General features: G+C 44.1%; 1 protein-coding gene across 3 annotated transcripts in view; it reads left to right on the forward strand.

The window, feature by feature from the left end:
* Nucleotides 1-27,418, forward strand: part of ABCA13 (ATP binding cassette subfamily A member 13) — a 770,386-nt gene that overhangs the window by 8,780 nt on the left and 734,188 nt on the right. For all 3 annotated transcript variants that reach the window (XM_068236514.1, XM_068236515.1, XM_068236516.1), the window contains exon 3: nucleotides 9,242-9,365. In XM_068236514.1, the coding sequence (XP_068092615.1) occupies nucleotides 9,242-9,365 (124 nt within the window). The remainder of the gene's footprint in view (nucleotides 1-9,241; nucleotides 9,366-27,418) is intronic.

Raw genomic sequence — 27,418 nt, forward strand, 5'->3', positions numbered from 1 at the left:
GCAGTGCTCTTCTTCCGGACCCTTTTCTGCCTCTACCTGCCGTCCGCATCATGTGCAACAGGTTGGGCAGGGGCCAGGAGGCGTCCACACGAATGGCAAACAGCCAGGCAGGCAGCGGCAAGGTGGGAGATGGCAGGCCAGGCACACTCTTCAGTCTTCCTGTTTATGTCTGGCAACGCCCCCAGACTTGCGCTGCCTGAGGAAGATGGCTCACTTGGCGTCATGGGTGGGCCGGGTCTGTTACTGAGATGGGAACAGTATACAAATGTATTCACACAGGATGGTGCAATAGCACCAGTAATTATGATGAAAAGAAATATATTTATTCCAGTAAGATTGCACAAAAAGTTCCGGTCAAAAGTGATCAGTAGTGCTGCAGGTAATTGCTGGGGACGTTTATATCACCAGGTGGTGCGACATACGTTGCAGTGGTTAAACCGCTTTCAGAGAGAGCACTTGGGCTCTCTCTGAAAGCAGTTTTACCACCACTGATAAATTCAAGAATATAAATCTGAATGAGGTAAGATTTTTTTTTCATGGGCAAACATTGACTAAGTAATTTATAAACTACGAAACCAGCGTCTTATCTTTCTTTATATATATTAGCCAAACTCTGGCACCAAGTTAATGAAGTGCTAGCTGATATCCAGAGTTTTGCTATATAATAGTTGAACTCCAGTGCCAATTACACACCCTCTACTGTCTGCTGTGTTGGTAGCTGGAGTTCAAGTATATAACAGCCAAACTCCGGCACCCAATTTACTACTATGGTCTCACCTAATTTAATGATCGGGCTGTGCACACAAATTAACTGATTCGGTAGTGGGATGCCAGGATTTTCTCTCTCCAGAGATACAACCAGGGTTATTAGGATAGAGTATTGGTTTGTGTTACACTTCCATAAGGCACCATGCAACTGATACACTATGCAATGCTTAGTTTTCATTACAAACACCACTTTCTTCTAATAAAATCCCTAAAATACCACTGTGTCATAAAATTGGCCACACACATGCACACACAAACACACACACACACACACACACACACACACACACACACACACACAATTTTAACCACTTCACCTCCAAGGGTTTTTCCACTTAAAAAACCAGAGCAATTTTCACCTGTCAGTGCTGATCCATTCCTTCGCCTATAACTTTATTACTACTTATCACAACAAAACAATCTATATCTTGTTTTTTTGCCACCAATTAGGCTTTCTTTGGGGGGTACTTTTTGGTAAGAGTTATTTTATTCTAACTGCGTTTTAATGGGAATAATAAAAAAAATGAAAAAAAATCATTATTTCTCAGTTTTTGGCCATTATAGTTTTAAAATAATACATGCTACCATAATTAAAAACCACACATTTTATTTGCTCATTGCTCCTGGTTATTGCAATGTTTAAATTTTTCCCTAGTAGAATGTATGGCGCCAATATTTTATTTGGTGCATTTTTTCAGTTTTGCATCCATCACTATTTACAAGCCCATAATTTTAAAAGTAACAGTAATATACCTTCTTGGCATACTGTACATATTCAGAAAATGCAGTCACTAAGGTAACTATTTATGTATTTTTTGGGGTAACTATTGGGGAGTGTGGAAGGTAAGGGGTTAATTTTAAATGTAAAAAAATATCTTTTCATAAAAAAATGTTTGGAGATGTAATTTTACTATTTGGTCACAAGATGTCCTCGCGCATAACTTACCTATGTGTAGTATTACTACACAAACAGGAAGTAATGTGTGGAGTTAGAGATGGCCCGAATCTCCGATTTTAGGTTCGCGAACATCCCACGAAAGTTCGCGCGAACCGAACTTTCGCGGGAGGTAAACTTTGAAAACTAGAAAAATGTATGCTGGCCACAAAAGTGATGGAAAAGATGTTTCAAGGGGACTAACAACTGGAGGGGGGCATGGCAGAGTGGGATATACGCCAAAAGTCCTGGGGAAAATCTGGATTGGGCGCAAAGCAGCGTTTTAAGGGCAGAAATCACATTGAATGCTAAATAGCAGACCTAAAGTGTTTTAAAACATCTTGCATGTGTATACATAAATCAGGGAGTGTAATTAGAGTACTGCTTCACACTGACACACCAAACTCACTGTGTAATGCACCACAAACAGCTGTTTGCGTTGTGACGGCCGTGCTTGACTGGTGCGCACCATGGCGAGATTGCTCTTCCTCACTCAGTGATGTCAGGTAATGTCTGAGTGCCTTATCAATTTTCGATGGTTCTTTCTCTACCATTGTTAAAACTTACATCTATTTTTTTAAATACTTGTTCTGCTTGCTGTTCAGTACCTGCATCGAGAATCTTTTATGGAGGGCAAGTCTGCCATTGCGAGTGACCACAGGTAATGGCCGGGGAATCCTGGTTTGATTCCGGTCCGGAGTGGGAGCCTAAGAAACGGCTACCACCACCACACATCCAAGGAAGGCAGCAGGCACGCTGTGGGCAAAGGAGCAGGAATGGCTACCACACATCAAAGGAAGGCAGCAGACATGGCATGCACGTCCCGAGGTAGTGACCAAAAATAACAATACAGGAGGACTTTCGAGACCCTGCTGTATTTGACACTGATAGACTGTACTACCTTTAACGAGAATCTGTTATGGAGGGCAAGTCTGCCATCCATTCAAGTGAAAGGTATGCACTGACTGCCAGGTATAATGTGCTGTCAAAGATGCAGTGAAAGGTATGCAGTGACTGCAAACAGCTGTTTGTGTAGTGACGGCCGTGCTGGACTGGTGACGACCCTGCAGGTGATGGCGGCTTCCCAGCCCATATGGTCGCCCGGCTGAGGTAGCTGAATGACAGAACAATGACTGTCCAGATGATCAAATTTGGTCTGTCCACAATGAAGCAATGACCTTATTGTCTTTGGTGTGCCACCCTCCGAGACACACATATAGTCGGCGGTCATTGCTTTATTGTGATAAGCAAGCCCCTTCACCGCGGCAAGGTAATGATCACGAAGGGGAATTGCCACAAGTACATGCCTTTTGTTTTGTTGTTGCAGCTGCAGTGGAGCCAGAAAAATTAGGCAGGCATGTACTCGCACTAGAAAAAGTAGTATAGCGGCCACTGCTAGCAAAGTCCTTAAAAATTCAGGAAACCACCTGGAGTCCTGGACCCTGTTGGTGGTGGCGGAGAAGGCAGTCAAGTGGCCTGCGGGCAGAGGTGCTGTGTGGGGAGTGACTTAGTCTTGGGGCAGGCAGTCACACGACGTGCAGGCAGAGATGCTGTGTGTGGGGACTGACTTAGTCTTGGGGCGGGCAGTAGCCCTCCGGGATCCATGCCTCATTCATTTTGATAAAGGTGAGGTACTGAACACTTTTGCGACTTAGGTGACTTTTCTTCTCAGTGACAATGCCTCCAGCTGTGCTGGAGGTCCTTTCTGACAGGACGCTTGAGGCAGGGCAAGACAGAAGTTGGATGGCAAATTGAGACAGCTCTGGCCACAGGTCAAGCCTGTGCACCCAGTAGTCCAAGGGTTCAACGCTGCTCACAGTGTCTACATCCAAACTAAAGGCCAGGTAGTCGGCTACCTGCCGGTCCAGGCGTTGGTGGAGGGTGGATCCAGAAGAGCTAAGACGAGGCGTTTGACTAAAGAATGTCCGCATGTCCAACATCACCATAAGATCGCTGGAGCGTCCTGTCCTTGCCTGCATGGACATGGGAGAAGGATTACTGGCAGTGGTACCTTTATTGCGTTGTGCTGTGACATCACCATTAAACGCATTCTAAAGCATAGTTGCCAGCTTGTTCTGCATGTGCTGCATCCTTTCTGCCTTCTGGTGAGTTGGTAACATGTCCGCCACTTTGTGCCTATACCAAGGGTCTAGTAGCGTGGCCACCCAGTACAGCTCATTCCCCTTGAGTTTTTTTATACGGGGGTCCCTCAACAGGCTGGACAGCATGAAAGACGCCATCTGCACAAAGTTAGATGCAGACTTATTATCCATCTCCTCTTGCTCTTCCTCAGTGACGTCAGGTAAGTCATCCTCCTCCCCCCGGCCACGAACAATACCACGGGAATGTCGAGCAGCACAAGCCCCCTGCCACGCCTGCTGCGGTTGTTCTTTTGCCGCCTCCTCCTCCTCCAAAGAAACACCTTCCTCATCATCCAAGTCTGACTCCTCTTCCCCACACGACTCTTCCTCCTCCTCCCCCCTCTGTGCTGCCGCAGGTGTTGAGGAAACATCTGATTCTGGTGAAAATTGCTCCCACAACTGTTCCTGCCATAACTGTTCCTCTTCATGCTCCTCCACAGCTTGATCCACCACTCTACGCATGGCACGCTCCAGGAAGTAAGCGTACGGGATCAAGTCGCTGATGGTGCCTTCACTGCGACTCACCAGGTTGGTCACCTCCTCAAACGGCCGCATGAGCCTGCATGCATTTCGCATCAGTGTCCAGTTGTTGGGCCACAACATCCCCATCTCCCCATATTGTGTCCTTTTACTGTAACTGTACAGGTACTGGGTGACGGCTTTCTCCTGTTCTAGCTGGCGAGAGAACATGACCAGGGTCGAATTCCAGTGAGTCGGGCTATCACATATCAAGCGTCTCACGGCAAGTTGTTTCTCCGCTGAATGTCCACAAAGCGGGCCATGGCCATGTAAGACCGCCTGAAATGCACACACAACTTCCTGGCCTGCTTCAGGTCGTCCTCTAAACCTGGGTACTTTGACACAAATCTTTGAATGACTAGATTCAGCACATGTGTCATGCAGGATACATGTGTCAGCTTTTCCAAATTCAAAGCGGAAAGGAGATTGTTGCCGTTGTCACACACCACGTTGCCAATCTCCAGCTGGTGCGGGGTCTGCCACTGATCCACCTGTTTAAGAGCAGCCAGGAGAGCTGCTCCAGTGTGACTCTTCGCTTTGAGGCAAGACATGTCTAAGATGGTGTGACACCGTCATACCTGGCATGCAGCATAGGCCCTGGGGAGATGGGGCTGTGTAGCTGGAGAGGAGATCACAGCACCAGTAGAGTTGAACTGCCACTCAGCCAAAGAGGGGGAGGACGACAGCGAAGAGGATGTAGCAGGAGGAGAGGAGGTGCCTGCAAGCAAATAGAGAGTATGATATAGCTAGTATTGTGTTCTAATGGGCCTTATGTGACAATGATTATGCTAATTTTTAGTGTTAGTATCCAATAGGATTGCTAATTGAGACATTTGCATGGCTGGGGCTGATATTGCTGCCCACCTATTTGAGAGCACACATATTTTTATGCCTGTTATGATATTTTAAAGAGCTAAAATAAAAGAAGATTTTAGACGGTGCGGATCCTGACAACTTATTTGCTTGGATATCCCTGTGCACTCCAGGGGCGATCGCTGCACGTCAATATTATCCATTGGTGCTGATCCACTTGAAAATTTAACTGACCGTGCTTGGTACACCAGGCATCCATGGTCAGGTGGACCCTTGACCCAATGCTGTGTGCCAGAGATGACACCACTTGCCTCTCAACTTCATGGTACAGTTTGGGTATCGCCTTTTTAAAGAAATAATTGCGGCCTGGTATATCTTCCACTGCGGTGTCCCAATGACCACAAATTTACGGAAGGCCTCAGAGTCCACCAGCTTGTATGGTAACAGCTGGCGAGCTAACAGTTCCGCTATGCCAGCTGTCAGATGCCGAGCAAGGGGGTGACTGGTAGAAATTGGCAAAGATTTTCTTCACAGACACCTGGCTGCGGTGGACAGAGGAGCAGGAACCGCTCAAGGGCAGAGGTGGAGTGGAGGAGGGTGGCTGTGAAGGTGCAAGGGAGAAAGTGGCTGAAGATGCTGCACCTGAAGGAGGAAGAGGAGAAGGAGGGTGGCTTTTCTTTTGTGTGCTGCTCTTGCTCAGGTGCTCTTCCCATTGCAGTTTGTGCATTTTCTCCATGTGCCTTCGTAAGGCAGTTGTCCCTACGTGAGTGTTGGCCTTTCCATGGCTCAATTTTTGGAGGCAGAGAGAACAGATGGCATTGCTCCGATCTGAGGCAGACATATTAAAAAATTTCCAAACCGCTGAGCCCCCCTGGGGTGATGGCACTATGGTGGCATCAGGAGCTGACGTTGAAGGGCATGTTGGCTGGCTGTCCATAGGTGGCGATACATGGTGCCGGACACCAGCTGTTTCTGACGACGAGCTCCCCCTGCTTCTTTCAGGAACTCATCTCCTCCTACTCCTCTCTAAATCCCGCTCTGAACTGTCCCCCTGTTCATCTCCTCTATTGGGAACATACATGGGATCCGTATCATCGTCATCATCAGAATCATCCTGCCCAGCTTCGCTTGCCTCAGACACCTCATAAACTGCACCAACAGCAGGTACTTCGTCATCTTCACACGTTACGTCCATAGTGTCACCGCCTAACTCAGACATATGAGGTGGTGTAACTTGCTTAGCGCCTTCATCTGGTTGTAACAATAATGGCTGTGAATCAGTTAATTCCCCACAAATTAACTCCTGCGAATTGTCAAATGCAACAGATCTGGTGCGCTTGTAATAGCGCTAGTGGCTGCGGAACATGAGGTGTTCTGTGTTAAATAGTCAACTACGTCCTGACAATCTTGGGAGTTGATGGGACGTGCCCTCTTCTGAGCACTGTACTTTGGGTCAGGGCCGCACAAAATCACATCAACACGACCTCGCACAGACCTGCCGGGTGGCCTTCCTTTGGGTCTGCCTCTACATCTGCCTGTTTTATTCCATTGTGTCCATATCGGGGGGGGGGGGGGGGGGGGGGGGGGTGAAGTGAAAGGTATGCACTGGCTTGACAAATACAATGTGCAGTCACACAGGTGCAGTTAACAAGTATGCACGGAGTGGTATATCACACTTCGTGCACTCACGTAGGTAGGTGGGTGCACTAAACGCAACAGGTAGGTATATGCAGTGATGGGTATTACAATGTGCACCTGTCACACACAGACAGGTAGCGGACAGGCACAGTGACACTGTGTGCGCTCAGCTCACGTAGGTAGGTGGGTGCACTGTGAACAGGTAGGTATATGCAGTGGGTATTACAATGTGCACCTGGAACACACACAGGTAGTCACTGAATGTGCTGGGCCTGGCAGTGGCACACACACAGTATGAATTATCAAGGCTGTCTATGCAACACAAGTGTCAGTGGGACACCCAGAAAAAAAATAGATCACAAGAAAAGGATTAGCTCTCAAAAGAGATCTTGTGGGGTGGTATTTTAGCAATAAGAATCAGCAAGGAGCAAGCTAACAAGCCTACAAGAGCCTAACTAATCTTTCCCTATGAGACTCTGCTGCAGCAGCAGCAGCTGTCCCTTCTCTATTTACTGCAGGCACACTAGTGAGTAAAATGGCCGGCGATGCCTGCCTTTTATAAGGGGGGGGGGAGTGGCTCCAGGAGGGAGTGTAGCCTGATTGCCTATAATGTGCCTGCTGACTGTGATGTAGAGGGTCAAAGTTGACCCTAATGGTGCACTATGGGGGTGAACCGAACTTCCGGTAAAGTTCACGGTTCTCCGCGATCGCGAACCCCGGAAGTTTGCCGGGAACCATTCGCCGGCGAACCGTTCGGGCCATCGCTAGCGTGGACATTTAAGTATCGCCACCTCATTGATGTTCATTCACTCGGGGACTGATTGGCGGCGGTAATAAGAGCGGGGCGAGCAAGATCGCACAGCAGCAAAGGACGTAGTACTTCATCCCGGGGGAGAGAAAGGGGTGGTAAAGCAGGGATGTAGATACTCGTCCCAGGGGAGGGGAAGTGATTAATGCAGGTGAAAAATGTAAAATGATTGTTAAATGAATGTTTAATTCACTTCAGTTCAATTTAACTCACTCCAGTAACAGAGAATACTACTGGCAGAGGTTAAGACCAGTAGCATCTGGAGTGGGTTTCATCAGGATGGGCTAAAGGTCGATAGGCAGCAAACAGGAGAAATTTAATAAATCAAATGAAGTTGGGACAGATGGCAGGCAAACAGATTTGGTAAATCTGGTCCAGGTCAGTGTAGGCAGAAACAAGACAGAGTTGAATAATTCAGCCAGTTCACAAGTGACATTGATAACAGTAATGCTAGTTAAAATGTTTGACACTCTCTCAAAAGCTTCAGCTTATGACAGTGTCCTGCTGTATATAGCGGTTTAAAACTGAATTAAAATAGCAATGGGCATCATGATGCCTGGACCATATTATGCAATTCACTTTTTCTCCTAGGTTTTCTCCTAGGAGATAATTTTTCATTTTCTATTTAGAATACATTTTTTAGCACTTTGCAATTGAAAAAGTATCAAAAATTAGGAGAAAAAGTACTATCAAAACTATTTTAAGTATTTTCTTTCTTGCTGGTGATTTAAAGGGCATTTTATTGACACATTTGAAAGTATCACTTAAGAGAAAACTCAAGGGAAAGAGTTACAGTAATTGCAAATGAGCTCTGATGTCATGTGCCTGAGTATTCATATGTTGACATTGCCCTTGGGCATGCACATAGCAGAAGCCTTCAGTCTTTAGCACATGTGCCCTACATTTGATACATTATACACTTTTTCTTACCATGGGAGTCTCCTATTTAAGATAGCCTTAATCCTCATGCTCTCTGTGTGAAAACTAGAACAGTTATTATATTGCCACAATTATTAAAAGCTAAAAAATGCTTTACCTGTAACATAACATAAAATATCTTCTTTATACATGACAGAAGGTTTTCCAAGAATTTAAGTGTTTAGAGCAGGCCTGGTCAAACTAGGTTCACGGCTGCTATGAAGGTGAGATTTCGCTCCTCTCCCCTTCTCCCTCCCCATCCTTTAAAAAATATGTGTAGTGCATGTACAAAGAAGGAACTTACCCAATCGTACTTTCCAGTGCCGATCTCCATGGCAACGGTGACATCATGTGACCTGCCATCAGAACATACCAGTGTGTTCCATGACACTGCTGTTGCCAGGGAGATCGGCACTGGAGAGTGCAATTGGGTAAGTTACCACCCAATCTTTATCTGTCTGCACATTTTCCAAAGGTAGCCAGGGAGACACAGACTTAAGCCCAATCTAAAACAAGTTTGCCCATCCCTGGTTTAGATTGATGTTTGCTAAAGCATGAATATCGCCAATAAAATACTGCCAATACAATTGTTACTTAATGTTTCATCTGAAAACAGTTCAAACCTACAAGTGTGACATTGTATTTAAAATCTTCCAAAGCCAAAAATGTTTTTGTAATAGTTTGTTTTTTTCTCTTTTGAAGGTTATCTGGAACCTCGAAATTTGCCTAGTTATGGTATTTTTCCTTTCATTCACAGTTTGCTTTGCAATACTGGATCAATATGTAAAGGCAATGCATCCAGTTTTGAGTCTAGCAACCCATCATGGTGAGTGAAAAAAAAATAATCTTGTTCAATACTGGAAACATCCATAAATTATATAACGCTGCAACTTTTGGTCAAAATAATGACAGTTCTTGGGCTACTGTTCCAACAGTAAGTAATTCTCTTTGTGTGAGTAAACTGTCGCCCCTCATCAAACATACAGTAGTTTACTGCCCAATTCTATTGCCAAGTGACACTTTGCAATGTCAGGGCCATAATTAATTTGCTTGATACATTGAAACATTTAGCTTTTAAATACCAAAAGAAAATATTAGCTCTAGTAGTTTAGGCACTGGTGAATTATTTATTTTGTTTTGGTTTTTTTTGGCAGATTTCTTCAGCACCACACAACACTTATTGCCTACTGCCTTACAAGCTCAGCATTGGTGTTTTATTTCAGTATGTACTCCATTTCAGTAAATCCTCTCTTACCCATTATTCCCTGTTTTTAGGCATTCTTCTGCTCACAGGATCGAATCTTGAGTCAAAAGATCACTTACTGTATTTGCTTATTCATGCAAATGACTCATTCTGAAAGATAAAATGTTAAACATGCACTGCACAAGGGGCACATTAAATAATTACATACTTGAATAAATAAATAGGGAAATTACGGTAAAACAAAACATCAAAAACATACCTTCATGTAATGGCATAACTGTACATATCTATCCAGAAATAGGGGCCTTTTCCCAACATTTTTTTAAATTGATTTTAACTTTCCTCCTCTATACCAGGGCTTTTCAACCTTTTCCACTAGTTGTACCACTTTTATCGGCTGAAAAATGTCAAGTACCACCAGTGTGCTTGCGCAGAAGATCTGACCCGATCAGGCTTGACTGTTTCTGCTGAAACCTTAGCGGAGAGCTGCTACTGCGTATGCGCTTACACTGACAAGGAGATCTTTGGGGGGAGGGGGGTTTCCACCACTGGATGCTCTCTACTGAGGTGGAAGGGGAAGTCTCTTTAAGATACAGAGGTAAGTACCACCCAGGGCACTTTTTTCTTACAGGTACACTTTAAGAAAAGGGCGAGTATATGGTAGGGGGAATAACAGGAGGCATTGGTGGGGAAAATAATTAAAATTAAGATTGCCAATATAGGTAACCTTTCCAGTTCCTCCTTCCCCTGATTCAGTATAGGTAGCATCCCCCACCCCCAGAGAGCTTGGCATTGATTCACCACAAAGTTCAATTCCCCCTTGCTCCCTTCTTGCTCTGCTGCCCTGCAGAATAGTACAGACCTCAAAACAGTAGTAACCAGTGAAGAGATAGCCAGGTGAATGGTGCAATGACTGCACATATACTTCAATTACAGGAAGTGAGCATTGATATCACTTCCTGGTATACCTGCCATCACTGTGCACCATTTACCTGGCTATCTCCTCACCACTGATCTGAGGTTTGAAGTATGCCGCAGGGCAGCACAGCGAGGAGTGAGTGACGTGTAGCCAAACTTTGTGGATACAGGACGGGACCAGCACAAGCAGCAGTTAGGCAATTAAGTGGCAGACAAACTTGGAGTGTACCACCTGGCCAACAGCAAAGTACCACTGGTGGTACGCGTACCACAGGTTGAAAAGCCCTGCTCTATACTATCTCCCAGAGTTTATAGATTGTTTTCCTTCTGTAATTTGTGTTCAATCTTTTTTTAAGCTCACAATTACTAAATAAGAAAAGTGGGCATGAGCAGGGGTATATTACTATTTTCTCTAAGCTTATACTTTACCTCTAAGGTGTTGCAAACAATTGGATGGTTTAAATTAGGGTCTATTTTTCTGTCCAGCCATATGTGTTTTTTTTCTTCTTTAACCACTTAAGGTCCGCGGTGTTAAACCCCCCCCCCCCCCCCCCCCGTAAAGACCAGGCCATTTTTCATAAATTGGGCCACTGCAGCTTTAAGGGCTCGCTGCAGGGCCGCGCAACTCAGTACACAAGTGACCCCCATCCCCAACAGAGAGCTCTGTTGGTGGGGTCTGATTGCTCTCCCAATGTTTATTTATTTTTTACAAATATTTTTCTTGTTATTTTTTTTTTTATAAAAATGCCTATTTTTGTATTTATTTTCCCTCCCTCTTTCCCCAGTCAGCCTATCACTGCGATCGGCTGTGATAGGCTTCAGCCTATTACCGACGATCGCTTTTGTGTCCCCCAGGGGGACAACCGTGTCACACGGCTGTCCCCAGTACAGTACTGCCTTAGATCGCAGCACTGTACAGTATATTAGACGGTGGTTTCACCGTCTTACAGTCTCCAAGCAGCCGCTCCGCCTTCCAAGTGGAAATGCGCGCGCATCAGTGTGCACTCTCTCCTGCTAGCCCCATAGCAGACCGTTCACGCCAATCGGCGTGGAAAGTACTGCCGTTGATGCCGCGTTCACGCCAATTGGCATGGAGTGATCGGCAAGAAGTTAAATAACAGTGATTTTTTATTGAATAGAATTCATAGAGATACATGGTGCAGAAAAATGGATTGTATGGTACATTCCATACAAATGAAATAAAGAAGAATGACAAAATAGATACTCCTACAGAAAAAAAACAGCAAAAGCTCGGTATACAGAGGCGCCAGAGTAGAGTAAAACATTTTAAAAACTGTTAAAAAGCAGAGGGGGATGTTAGGGTGGACTTACCTCCCTCTTACAAAAAATAAAACTCACTTGAGTCTCGATAAAACAGAATTGACAAATAATTTATTCAACTCCACAAATGCAACGCGTTTTGTGGGCGTGACCCCGCTTCCTCAGGCAAAAATGGGAGCACAACTCAGTGGGTCAAGCAGTAGGTTTGAGCGCCTCTGTGACACAGTAATTACCAAGCTTTTGCTGATCTTCTAGTCCACCCTGGGTGGAGGGGTGCATCCCCATCTACTATCTACAGAGAGCGACTTCTTAACCTGAGTGGGGTCAGGTCCTAATGCTCCCCACCTGCATTTAAAGTGGTTGCCTATGGGTAACCCGTGTGTGTGAGTATATACACATAAAATTGTAATTTTACCTGGCAATACTGCACCATATTGGGCTCTCAATTCTCTTCTTGTTTTGAAGCATCCTACAGAAAAAAGGACAACAAAAATTGCAAAAGAGTATGGACTAATGTAAAATATATTTATACCATCTCTCAGAATTATAGTAGCATTGAACCAATACACCAGTAATAATATCTAGGTAAATCCTTGTTCAGATTAGGTAAGAAAATGCATCTCCGGATGCTAGAGAATCTTCAGCATATTTATCCCTAGGAGTATATTTTAGAACAACAAAAATATTAATTGAAAATAAAGACAATAAAAGCAAAAGCAATATAAAGCGGATGGGTCGTGGTGGTCCAAAACTTATTGGTGGCTTGTGTTTTTAAAACTGCTCCCACTTATATATTTCTCTAAATGTACCCATTGTTTGTTGGATCAGTTTAACACCAATACATTTGTTAAAGTACCCCTGAACTGAGAGGGGATTTGATTAATAAAGTTTCTGCTGTGTAAGTGATGCTGTGACATATGTCCAGCACCACTCTCTAAGTTCAGTGCCCCCAGGGGTCCCTGTTCTAGTCAGACAAAATCTTCGACTAGACTAGAACGTTGAATGTGGACGGGGAGGATATGGCAGTTATCCTCCCCAGTCCTGCTTTAAAGACCTGTAAACTTTTGAAGAACCATGTGCTTCTTCAAAAGAGCTTTAAGCATATCTTGAAACGCAATGCAATTATATTGTAATATTACATTTACATCAAAGCTTTAGCAGTCAGTGCGGTGTTGAAGAATCCATTGTCATAACGTGCAGTACAGTACCGCATAACATCAGTTGCAGTGAAACAGAGCGCGCAGTGTGACTTTCTCCTTTCTTGATTTTTTTTCCTTACAGGCTATGCACAGGCTTTCTTAGAGGCTATGCACCACAACATGAGCATAGCCAAAATCTTTGCCTGGGAGTGATCTTGCTGATGAAGTATAACTACCTTTTGTCTTGTTGGTGTGCTTAGTCTTCCCATGGTACATTACATGTAACATTAAACTTTCTCTCACAATCTCTCCTTGGAAGCTGAGTCTGGCTTCAGAGTTGTTGTTTTTTCAGTTATTGATTCTGCATCAACCTACATGTAAAAACAATGATAATTATTATCACCTTTTATAGTTTGTTAATTATATATCTAATTAAAATACTTTATAATCCCTTGCTTGTGCAAATGTACCTTCAAGAATTAATGGTGTTTTGAAGGCATAGGGTTGTTAACCAAATAATTAATTTATTTAGATTTTTCTTTTGTGAGCCTACTTCACATTTTGTTAACTTATAAGAATAAACTATTTTTTTTAACAGTAACAAATGGTGTAAGACATGGCTGACCTCTCTTTCCAATACCATATAACTTTTGTGTGGATTCATTAATAAAAAGTATTCAGGACAATAATGAAATCAAATGCTTGACCTTGAGAAACTCTGCCATCAAGATTCTTGCTTATGCAGATGCTGTTTTGCTGACATTAACAGAACAAATTGGGTCCACTAAAGAAGCACTAACGATACTGCACACATTTAGTCAATGGTCAAATTTTAAAATCAATACAAAGCAAACATCTATTTTAAATGTAGGTTGTTCGTCTGACAGCATTAGAACTGTAGAGGATCTGTGTGATTTCCCGTGGGTAACAAAATTTATTGAATATCTTAAAAAATAAAAATTAGCATACAACCTGACCGCAAGGTCCAAAAGGACAGGTGGCATGGCCATGCCCAACATTAATCATTATTATAAAACTATACATCTCACTAGAATAGCTGAATGGTGTATTAATGGCCCTGGTAAGATCTGGCCTAATGTAGAACTGTACTATTTTGACCCTCTAGTCCAATTCTCGTGGCATATAGGCAATATCAGTGGTCTAATGCAAACTGTTAAACTGCTGTTCAGTAAGATGGTGCCTTAATTGGCAGCCATGGCCACATGATTCTGGCTTTTTCTTGTTTTTCTTTCCTTTTCCCTACCAATTCACCTTGTTCGGACATCCGAGGTGTAATAAAGTGATGAGATAAACATTTGAATCTATCCTTCTTCTCCTAAAACTGACTTTTTTTTAGATATCTCACAGTTTTTTTTTGTTTTTTTTTTATAAATGTTTTATTGAAATGTTCAAAGTTAACAAGGAATAACATACAGTTATAATATTTGCAGAAGGAGATATCTTGATCGTTACAAGGTGTACATTCTCCTGTCAACATTTTCTCCCCTACCCTTTTTTCCTTCCCTCCCCCCTCCCATTACCCTCATGTCCTGCTGACAACAAATGCCTTCTTACTGAAGGGAAAACATCATTACTGGATACGTAAAGGCCATAGTTTGCCTAGAAGGTCCATTGTTGCGTACCATTCAGTGTACTTGAATGGTTTCATCAGTTCCTGGATTTCTGTGGTTGTGAAATATGATCCCATAAATAGCTTCCATTTTTTAAAGAAAGAATTAGACAGGGAATATTTATGCATTAGTGTATCCGTCTTGTCAATGTTGAACAGATGCAGTAGTTCTTGATTAAGATCCCATATAGATGGTGGGGCTGGGTAGATCCATTTGTTGTATATGACCTTCCGAGCTGCTGCAAGGATTAGGTGACTCACGTTTTTACGGTTTCATTGTCTCTGCTCAATGACACCCTCATTGCAGTATGCCAGAGCTTAAATCTATGAACTATGAACTATTTTTATCTCTTTCCTGCTCTCAGAAGCCAGTTACTGACAGGAAAGTGTTTTAAGGCTGTAATTACTTATTAGTGAGAGTGAACAGAGGCGCCAGCAGGATAAAAGGTTCTAAAAGGCTTAAAATCCCTCAGGAGGTGGTGGTGGACTCGCCTTCCTGAAGCAGACAAGATACCGTCAGTTTTATGACAACAGGTTTATTAATATACTCCAAAACAAACAGTGCAACGCGTTTCACGGGTATGTTCCCGCTTCCTCAGGCAATAAACAGATAGGAGTACACAAGACAGAGACAGATAGCATGTCCTTAGACCGATGTATATGTGTGCTGATGGTTTTTGGTGTATAGTTATGTTAACGTGAATATTGGGTAAACAATGCTGTGGTTAGAGGTATTCTGGGAGAGGGGGTGAGGGGCTGTGCGGGGATTGTTATAAGAGTAAAAATCGTAGTGAAAAAAGGGGGGGGGGGGGGAAGAGAGAAGGGAAAAAAAATGGGAGGGGGGGGCGCTATATGTGGGGGGAGGGTTAGTGAGAAAATAAGGGTGGCAAAACACAATGCAATCAGATGTAGTAAAATGCAGTAAAACAGTCTCAAGGTCACGAATAGCGCCTCTGTACCGGTGAGTCTGAAGATCAAGTTTTATATACCTAAGAGTCTTCAGACTCACCGGTACAGAGGCGCTATTCGTGACCTTGAGACTATACTAGTGAGTCTGTTTTACTGCATTTTACTACATCTGATTGCATTGTGTTTTGCCACCCTTATTTTCTCACTAACCCTCCCCCCACCTATAGCCCCCCCATTTTTTTTCCTTCTCTCCCCCCCCCCCTTTTTTTTCACTACGATTTTTACTCTTATATACCTCTAACCACAGCATTGTTTACCCATTATTCACGTTAACATAACTATACACCAGAAAAAAATCAGCACACATATACATCGGTCTAAGGACACGCTATCTGTCTCTGTCTTTACAGTGTACTCCTATCTGTTTATTGCCTGAGGAAGCGGGAACATACCCGTGAAACGCGTTGCACTGTTTGTTTTGGAGAATATTAATAAACCTGTTGTCATAAAACTGACGGTACTTTGATTGCTTCGGGAAGGCGAGTCCACCACCACCTCCTGAGGGATTTTAAGCCTTTTAGAACCTTTTATCCTGCTGGCGCCTCTGTTCACTCTTACATTATCAATATCCACCTCTGGTGGAGGGGTGTTGCCCCTTATTTCCTTATCTACAGAGAGCGACTTTTAATCCTGAGTGAGGACAGGTCTAATCTCCTCACCTGCCTATACAGTGGTTACCTAGGAGGTAACCCACGTTTGTGAGTATATACATTATATACTGTTCATTTCCAACCCTTTGTTTTGCATACTACACTATATTGGGCTCTCTGTATTTCTTTTGTCTTTACTTATTAGTGAGGGTTATGCTTTAGTCCGAGCCAGTCCCGACCCAAACAGAAACTGTTACTAGCATACCTGATGTTTAACACTTTCAGGCAGAGAAAGAAAAAAGGAACACAGCATAGTCATTCGCTTCAATAGAGGCAAAAGGGGCAATTGCCCCAGGGCCCCCGACCTCTGCTAGGCCCCCCAGGTGGTCTCCCTGACTGTTCCCCAGCGTCCCTCATGTTGTGCAGCTCAGCTGCAGTGGCCAGCATTTAAGACTTGCACAGACGTTTTCCAGCATTTGTTAGCTGCTGAAAAGCAGCTAGTAGTATGTGTGCACTGCAGTCTGTGGACTGTCTTTGTATATAATAAATGCAGAGTGGAGCATAATTAAACTTTACCCGGTCCTCTTATGATACACGCTGTGGCTCTGTCACTTCCTCATAAGTTGTATGAGCTGTGCTGCCAGCCAATCATCATGCAAGGAGTGAAGCCGCATGGTGATTGGCTGGCTGCTCAGCACATACAACTGATTAGGAAGTGAAGGAGCTGTGTATCATAACAGGACCAGTAAAGTTTAACCATTTCAACCCTTTGGGATTTTTCACCTTATGCATCAGAGCAATTTTCACTTCCCATTCATTTGCTAATAACTTTATCACTACTTATCACAATTTATTGATCTATAGCTTGTTTTTTTCCGCCACTAATTAGGCTTTCTTTGGGGGGGGGGGGGGGGTACATTTTGCTAAGAATTATTTGTTTATAAATGCATTTTAACAGGATTAAGAAGAAAAAATGGAAAAAAATCATTATTTCTCAGTTTTTGTCCATTATAGCTTTAAAATAATACATGCTACCATAATTAAAACCTATGTATTTTATTTGCCTGTTTGTCTGTTATGACACCATTTAAATTTTGTCCCTATCACAATGTATGGCGCCAATATTTTATTTGGAAATAAAGGTGCATTGTTTCCGTTTTGCGTCCATCACTATTTACAAGCTTATAATTTAAAAAATGTTCGTAATATACCCCCCTTCAAATGCATATTTAAAAAGTTCAGACCCTTAGGTAACTATTTATGTCTTTTTTTTCCATTAAAAATTTTACTTGAGTAATATTTTGGTGTGGTAAATAAACAGTTAATTTTTAATGTTGTTATATTTGTAAATTGTAATGTAAAAAATATGTAGATGTAGTTTTACTATTTGGCCACAATGGCCACCTTCATTTTTTCCCCTCCTTGTGCTTCTCGCTAAGCGGAAGCACAAGGGGGATGCGGAAACTTTGACGTGCAGAAAGACTTAAGCCTCTTGTAAGAGCGCTTCGGTTTTTCTGCGGGGGACACGGATCGGTGATCGGGAACCATGTTCCCGTTCACTGATCGCAGGGCTACCGGGGGACAGCATGGGGGCACGGTGACGTGCCCGCGATTGTGTGCAGGAGCGCGCCGAAGCGTGGCACCGCAGCAAAACAGCCGCCCGGACATGAGCTTCACGTTTCACAATTCACAATTCTTTGTCCAATTTGCCTCCCTGCCTGGTGAAGTTTTAAGGTTTAAACTTCCCTCCCTGCCCACCCGGTTTTGGCATCCATGGTCATCCCTGCCAAGGAATTGTGTGTTTAAAGTCTCTTGGGACCCTGGCGAGGGTTTTGTAAAGTCATTATGGAGCGTCCTGAGGCCGCTCCTTAAGGGGGGGGGGTGTAATGTTAGGAACTGTGTACTGCCTGCTGGTGGCAGTATTGGCATGGAATGCCTGGAACTTTCATTGTGTCACCAGCAGAGGGCTCGATGGACTTTTGAACAGACCTCCAGTTCTACAATCCAACAGCAGGTGGATGTTCACTCACGAAGACTTGCAGTTCCTGATCTGGCCTGCGGGTGGTTCAGTTGTTTATTGCAATTACTCGCCACCAGCTACATCCTGTGTTCACTTTCACATGGACTATTTAAGACCTGCCTCTCTCCCCTACTGATTGCCAAAACTTTGAGGTCCCAAGTCTGAGTTTCTGGACATCCTGGTTCCTGATCCTTGCCCTGATCTCTGTTTATGCCTTCCTGTTGCCGAACGCTGTTACTTCTGTCTGAGACCTTGCTTTTGCCTAATCCCTGGTACCCTGCTTTTCTGATAACCTGTTGCTGACCTTGCTCTTCTGCTGACTCTGATATTCTACATGATCCCTTTTGTACTGTGATTGTGTATGTTGCTACTTTCTGTATATATTATTGTGCACTTAGTTAGATATTTGTCACTGCTTCCTGGGTTATTTGTATATATTGTGTGCTGTGCATATGTTTGTATGATATTTTCATTTACGCTTGTATGTATGCTTGCATTACTGCTTGTCAATAAAACGTTATATTAGCACCATATTCATTGGTTAAGTGTCTGTATACTGCAAACTGTGGTCAAAACCCTGTTCCTCCATTCAGGTCTGTGACAGAAAGTTCTGGCCATACATTTATTGACCACTGCAGTTATACAGCACACTGAAAATCTGTTGTTAAGATGAATTTACGAGATCTTGATTATTATGCTTTTTTGGCTGAGGAGGATGAGGCTGAATGTTGTGATTACTTTGCTAGCTATTCCAGAAAAGAAATCTTGAAGTTAATTGGTCAGGTGTATGAAATCACTAAGGGCTGGTTCAGACGGACGTCTGCGTAGCGTCGCGTCTGGGGGCGTTGCGGCGGCTGAGCGGTCAGGCTTTCAGTAGCCTTCGGTCGCGTCGTGATGCTGTTGCGGTTTTTTTTTTCCCGTAGGGGAACATTAGCCGTCGCGGTTGGCCGCTCCCTGGAAGCTACATGTTGCTTCCAGGGGCAGCCCGAACGCTCGCGAAAATCGGGACCCGAACGCCGCGTTCGGGTAAAAGCGCGCAAAAGCTTGGTGTAAACGCTCTCATTCACTTGAATGGGAGCGTTTACCGCGACGGTCCGAACGCTTGCGGTAAACGCTCCGCAAGCGTCCGTCTGAACCAGCCCTAAGAAAGGAACTTTTAATCCTCAGGATTTCGAATGCCTAATTGATATCTTAACCACTTGAGGACCTAGGGCTTTCTACCCCTTAAGGACCGGCCACTTTTTTTCCATTCAGACCACTGCAGCTTTCACGGTTTATTGCTCGCTCATACAACCTACCACGTAAATGAATTTTGGCTCCTTTTCTTGTCACTAATAAAGCTTTCTTTTGATGCTATTTGATTGCTCCTGCGATTTTTACTTTTTATTATATTCATCAAAAAAGACATGAATTTTGGCAAAAAAATGATTTTTTTAACTTTCTGTGCTGACATTTTTCAAATAAAGTAAAATTTCTGTATACATGCAGCGCGAAAAATGTGGACAAACATGTTTTTGATAAAAAAAAACCCATTCAGTGTATATTTATTGGTTTGGGTAAAAGTTATAGCGTTTACAAACTATGGTGCAAAAAGTGAATTTTCCCATTTTCAAGCATCTCTGACTTTTCTGACCCCCTGTCATGTTTCATGAGGGGCTAGAATTCCAGGATAGTATAAATACCCCCCAAATGACCCCATTTTGGAAAGAAGACATCCCAAAGTATTCACTGAGAGGCATAGTGAGTTCATAGAAGATATTATTTTTTGTCACAAGTAAGCGGAAAATGACACTTTGTGAGAAAAAAAAAAAAAAAAGTTTCCATTTCTTCTAACTTGCGACAAAAAAAATGAAATCTGCCACGGACTCACCATGCCCCTCTCTGAATACCTTGAAGGGTCTACTTTCCAAAATGGGTCATTTGTGGGGTGTGTTTACTGTCCTGACATTTTGGGGGGTGCTAAATTGTAAGCACCCCTGTAAAGCCTAAAGGTGCTCATTGGACTTTGGACCCCTTAGCGCAGTTAGGCTGCAAAAAAGTGCCACACATGTGGTATTGCCGTACTCAGGAGAAGTAGTATAATGTGTTTTGGGGTGTATTTTTACACATACCCATGCTGGGTGGGAGAAATATCTCTGTAAATGACAATTTGTTAATTTTTATAACACACAATTGTCCATTTACAGAGATCTTTCTCCCACTCAGCATGGGTATGTGTAAAGATACACCACAAAACACATTATACTACTTCTCCTGAGTACGGCAATACCACATGTGTGGCACTTTTTTGCACCCTAACTGCGCTAAAGGGTCCAAAGTCCAATGAGTACCTTTAGGATTTCACAGGTCATTTTGAGAAATTTCGTTTCAAGACTACTCCTCACGGTTTATGGCCCCTAAAATGCCAGGGCAGTATAGGAACCCCACAAATGACCCTATTTTAGAAAGAAGACACCCCAAGGTATTCCGTTAGGAGTATGGTGAGTTCATAGAAGATTTTATTTTTTGTCAAAAGTTAGCGGAAAATGACACTTTGTGAAAAAACACAATTAAAATCAATTTCCGCTAACTTGTGACAAAAAATAAAATCTTCTATGAACTCGCCATACTACTAACGGAATACCTTGGGGTGTCTTCTTTCTAAAATGGGGTCATTTGTGGGGTTCCTATACTGCCCTGGCATTTTAGGGGCCCTAAACCGTGAGGAGTAGTCTTGAAACGAAATTTCTCAAAATGACCTGTAAAATCCTAAAGGTACTCATTGGACTTTGGGCCCTTTAGCGCAGTTAGGGTGCAAAAAAGTGCCACACATGTGGTATCGCCATACTCGGGAGAAGTAGTACAATGTGTTTTGGGGTGTATTTTTACACATACCCATGCTGGGTGGGAGAAATACCTCTGTAAATGGACAATTGTGTGTAAAAAAATCAAAAGATTGTCATTTACAGAGGTATTTCTCCCACCCAGCATGGGTATGTGTAAAAATACACCCCAAAACACATTATACTACTTCTCCCGAGTACGGCGATACCACATGTGTGGCACTTTTTTGCACCCTAACTGCACTAAGGGGCCCAAAGTCCAATGAGTACCTTTAGGATTTCACAGGTCATTTTTGTTTCAAGACTACTCCTCGCGGTTTAGGGCCCCTAAAATGCCAGGGCAGTATAGGAACCCCACTAATGACCCCATTTTAGAAAGAAGACACCCCAAAGTATTCCGTTAGGAGTATGGTGAGTTCATAGAAGTTTTTATTTTTTTGTCACAAGTTAGCGGAAATTGATTTTAATAGTTTTTTTTCACAAAGTGTCTTTTTCCGCTAACTTGTGACAAAAAATAAAATCTTCTATGAACTCACCATACTCCGTACGGAATACCTTGGGGTGTCTTCTTTCTAGAATGGGGTCATTTGTGGGGTTCCTATACTGCCCTGGCATTTTAGGGGCCCTAAACCGTGAGGAGTAGTCTTGAAACCAAATGTCGCAAAATGACCTGTGAAATCCTAAAGGTACTCATTGGACTTTGGGCCCCTTAGCGTACTTAGGGTGTAAAAAAGTGCCACACATGTGGTACTGCCGTACTCAGGAGAAGTAGTATAATGCGTTTTGGGGTGTATTTTTACACATACCCATGCTAAGTGGGAGAAATATCTCTGTAAATGACAATTGTTTGATTTTTTTACACACAATTGTCCATTTACATAGAAATTTCTCCCACCCAGCATGGGTATGTGTAAAAATACACCCCAAAACACATTATACTACTTTTCCTGAGTACGGCGGTACCACATGTGTGACACTTTTTTGCAGCCTAGGTGCGCTAAGGGGCCCAACGTCCTATTCACAGGTCATTTTGAGGCATTTGTTTTCTAGACTACTCCTCGCGGTTTAGGGCCCCTAAAATGCCAGGGCAGTATAGGAACCCCACAAGTGACCCCATTTTAGAAAGAAGACACCCCAAGGTATTCTGTTAGGAGTATGGTGAGTTCATAGAAGATTTTATTTTTTGTCAAAAGTTAGCGGAAAGTGACACTTTGTGGAAAAAAACCAATAAAAATCAATTTCCGCTAACTTTTGACAAAAAATAAAATCTTCTATGAACTCGTCATACACCTAACAGAATACCTTGGGGTGTCTTTTTTTCTAAAATGGGGACACTTGTGGGGTTCCTATACCGCCCTGGCATTTTACGGGCCCAAAACCGTGAGTAGTCTGGAAACCAAATGTCTCAAAATGACTGTTCAGGGGTATAAGCATCTGCAAATTTTGATGACAGGTGGTCTATGAGGGGGCGAATTTTGTGGAACCGGTCATAAGCAGGGTGGCCTTTTAGATGACAGGTTGTATTGGGCCTGATCTGATGGATAGGAGTGCTAGGGGGGTGACAGGAGGTGATTGATGGGTGTCTCAGGGGGTGGTTAGAGGGGAAAATAGATGCAATCAATGCACTGGGGAGGTGATCGGAAGGGGGTCTGAGGGGGATCTGAGGGTTTGGCCGAGTGATCAGGAGCCCACACGGGGCAAATTAGGGCCTGATCTGATGGGTAGGTGTGCTAGGGGGTGACAGGAGGTGATTGATGGGTGTCTCAAGGTGTGATTAGAGGGGGGAATAGATGCAAGCAATGCACTGGCGAGGTGATCAGGGCTGGGGTCTGAGGGCATTCTGAGGGTGTGGGCGGGTGATTGAGTGCCCTAGGGGCAGATAGGGGTCTAATCTGATAGGTAGCAGTGACAGGGGGTGATTGATGGGTAATTAGTGGGTGTTTAGGGTAGAGAACAGATGTAAACACTGCACTTGGGAGGTGATCGGACGTCGGATCTGCGAGCGATCTATTGGTGTGGGTGGGTGATCAGATTGCCCGCAAGGGGCAGGTTAGGGGCTGATTGATGGGTGGCAGTGACAGCGGGTGATTGATGGGTGGCAGTGACAGGGGGTGATTGATGGGTGGCAGTGACAGGGGGTGATTGATGGGTGATTGATAGGTGAGTGACAGGTAATCAGTGGGTTATTACAGGGGAGAACAGATGTAAATATTGCACTGGCGAATTGATAAGGGGGGGTCTGAGGGTAATCTGAGCGAGTAGGCGGGTGATTGGGTGCCCGCAAGGGGCAGATTAGGGTCTGATCTGATGGGTAACAGTGACAGGTGGTGATAGGGGGTGATTTATGGGTGATTGATGGGTAATTAGTGGGTGTTTAGAGGAGAGTAAACGCTGCGCTCGGGTGGTGATCTGATGTCGCATCTGCGGGCGATCTATTGGTGTGGGTGGGTAATCAGATTGCCCGCAAGGGGCAGGTTAGGGGCTGATTGTTGGGTGGCAGTGACAGGGGGTGACAGGGGGTGATTGATGGGTGATAGGTGATTGGCAGGTGATTGACAGGTGATCAGTGGGTTATTACAGGGAAGGATAGATGTAAATAATGCCCTGGCGAATTGATAAGGGGGGGTCTGAGGGTAATCTGAGCGTGTAGGCGGGTGATTGGGTGCCCGCAAGGGGCAGATTAGGGTCTGATCTGATAGGTAACAGTGATAGGGGGTGATTGATGGGTAATTAGTGGGTGTTTAGAGAAGATAACAGATGTAAACAATACATTTGGGAGGTAATCTGACGGCGGGTTTGCGGGCGATCTAATGGTGTGGGTGGGTGATCAGATTGCCCGCAAGGGGCAGGTTAGGGGCTGATTGATGGGTGGCAGTGACAGGGGGTGACAGGGGTGATTGATGGGTGATAGGTGATTGGCAGGTGATTGACAGGTGATCAGTGGGTTATTACAGGGAAGAACAGATGTAATGAATGCACTGGTGAATTGATAAGGGGGGGTCTGAGGGCAATCTGAGCGTGTGGGCGGGTGATTGGGTGCCCGCAAGGGGCAGATTAGGGTCTGATCTGATAGGTAAAAGTGACAGGTGGTGATAGGGGGTGATTGATGGGTGATTGATGGGTAATTAGTGTGTGTTTAGAGGAGAGAATAGATGTAAACAATGGATTTGGGAGGTGATCTGATGTCGGATCTGCGGGCGATCTATTGGTGTGGGGGGGTGATCAGATTGCCCGCAAGGGGCAGGTTAGGGGCTGATTGATGGGTGGCAGTGACAGGGGGTGATTGATGGGTGATTGATGGGTGATTGACGGGTGATTGACAGGTGATTGACAGGTGATTGACAGGTGATCAGGGGGGATAGATGCATACAGTACATTGGGGGGGGTGGTCTGGGGGGGGGGTCTGGGGAGAATCTGGGGGGTTGGGGGGTGATCAGGAGGGAGCAGGGGGCAGGGGGGGGGGGTATTAAAAAAAATAGCGTTGACAGATAGTGACAGGGAGTGATTGATGGGTGATTAGGGGGGTGATTGGGTGCAAACAGGGGTCTGGGGGGTGGGCAGGGGGGGGTCTGATGGGTGCTGTGGGCGATCTGGGGCGGGGGGGGGGAGAAAATCAGTGTGCTTGGTGCAGACTAGGGTGGCTGCAGCCTGCCCTGGTGGTCCCTCGGACACTGGGACCACCAGGGCAGGAGGCAGCCTGTATAATACACTTTGTAAACATTACAAAGTGTATTATACACTTTGTATGCGGCGATCGTCGGGTTAACATCCCGCCGGCGCTTCCGTATGGCCGGCGGGATGTTGCGGCGAGTGAGCGGCGACAGGCGGAGGCGGAGGATCGCGTCACGGATGACGCGATCGCTCCGCCCATGCCCAAACAAGGACCGCCGCATTTTGTCAATACGGCGGTCCTTGCGGCGTCTGCTTCCCGGCCGCCATTTGTCTATACGGCGGTCGGGAAGTAGTTAAACAAAAAGGAAGGGGCGCTCAGAGATTCCATTCAAGACATTGAATCTTCCCAACAGCCAGGTCTCACCTGGTTCAACTGCGGCTAGCACAGCATACTTAGCCACGATACGCCTCTGTCCCACTTACAGCCGGGGACCGGGCTCTCCACAACCGCCGGCCGGATGTGACGTCAGCGCACCCGTCCTCCTCGTGACAGGATTTACAGCCACCAGGACGTCTGCTCTACTGGAGCCAATCGGGCACAGTGAGCGACGCCTGGATCAGCGTACAAGGTATAAATGAATGGGGCTAGTTGGGGCAGTATTGAATTAATAAGAAATAGCAGTAAAGAGTAAAAATTTAATAAAATGACCACGCGTTACGCGAAGGACCTCCCTCCGCTTTTTCAAGTCAATAATCTGATTGATATCTTGTATGACCTCGTATTCCCTAAAACTACCAGTATTTATTCACCACCTTTTGACAACCAAAATATAATCTGTGATTACTTACCACCCTTCAATAACTATGCCATTGAAGCATTGATTCATTTGTTTGAGGATGACAGGGAATGCTTCCTTGATTATTACTTAAACAGAGATAAACAGACTGTGCAAGCTTGCATTCATTCCCTCCAGTCCCTGATTAACCAGGGAATATGCAAGTATGGTGAAGCCTCTTTCTTGCTAAATTCATGGCAGAAGATTATGTCTGAAAGTTCCATAGTCCCTACCTTACCTGCTGCAAGCCCAATTAAGGTTGATTTTACCTCTGAGCAAGTAGAAATGTATTACCATTATCTGAAAAGAGATAGACATGCATTTTTTGAATTCTATTCCAAACAAACTACTGAATTTGTGTCAGGTTGTAAGAATGCCGTGAAAAATTTGATGCATAAGAAATCTTGTAAGCATGAACCAGCTGCTGCCTTAATTGCTGCCTATTCAGAGATCCTGCCCTTAGGTAAACCTTCTGTTAACCCTCTGAATGCCGCTCACCTAGTTCAGAACTATCAGTCCACAGCAGTTAAACAGCCCCAATGTCAGTCTCCCAGCAAGGAACAAATTAACTTTATTTTTGACTCTGAACTGATTGATGATTTGTTTGATTTTCTGAGAAAGGATAGAAAAGTATTTATTGATTATTACTGTGAGAAAAGTGAAGGTTTTGTGTCTGCCTGTATATGTGCAATTGAGTCATTGATTGTGCATAGGCTTTGCAAGTATGAATCCATTTCTGCCTTAATTGCTGCCTATTTAGAAGTCCTGCACGTAAGAAATTCTTTAGTTAACCCTCCAAATGTCTGTCACGTTCAGAATCCTCAGTCCACAGCCACCAAACAGCTTAAATGTCAATCACCCATTACAAAACAATTTGATTTAATTTTCAACTCACATTGATCACTTATATGGTTATTTGAAGAGAGACAAACAAACAAGGGTTTTATGAATCTTACTCTGAGAAGGGTGAATTGTATGTGTCTGCCTGTATTCGTGCAACTGAGTCATTGACGCTGCATAATCTTTGTAAGCATGAATTTGCTTCTATGTTGATTACTGCCTGGCGTGAGATGCTGTTTCTATATGTTTTTTCCTCCCTCTATTTAGTAACGACTTATTAGCTTTCTTTGGACATTGCTTCATCTGAGAAATGTCATGTCTGTTTCTTATTTGTTTATATATCTTGATGCTGGACCATAACATCATTGGTTTTCTAATTTTTCTATTTTTGTATATTGGCTATGCCATTTTACATGTATTGTTGTATGTCACTTTAAGAGGAGTAGCCATGCTCATTGTGGGTCGGCACTTGACTACTTAAACCTGTGATGAGTTTGTATATGTTGGCTATGATTAAGGAGCCATTTTGAGCTCCGATACGCGTGAGCCTGTTGTGTATCTAATGATGTGCTAATAAAATTGAAGAATCTTTTATACCCAACCTATGGTGTAGCGGGACATCCTTGCTTTGCCTGCCTGTACCGAGACCTATGATCCCTGCTCCCTTGGGTTATGCATCGGTGGTGGTAGCGATCCCATCCTTCCTCTATTGCTAAGAAATTCTTCAGTTAACCCTCCGAATGTCTGTCACGTTCAGAATCCTCAGCCCACAGCCACTAAACAGCTTAAATGTCAATCACCCGTTACAAAACAATTAGATTTCATTTTCAACTCTGATCAAATTGATCACTTATATGGTTATTTGAAGAGAGACAAACAAACAAGGGTTTTATGAATCTTACTCTGAGAACGGTGAATTGTATGTGTCTGCCTGTATTCATGCAACTGAGTCATTGACGCTGCATAAGCTTTGTAAGCGCATGTTTGCTTCTATGTTGATTACTGCCTGGCGTTAGAT

Source organism: Hyperolius riggenbachi, chromosome 5 (assembly GCF_040937935.1).
Source record: "Hyperolius riggenbachi isolate aHypRig1 chromosome 5, aHypRig1.pri, whole genome shotgun sequence".
Lineage (NCBI taxonomy): Eukaryota > Metazoa > Chordata > Amphibia > Anura > Hyperoliidae > Hyperolius > Hyperolius riggenbachi.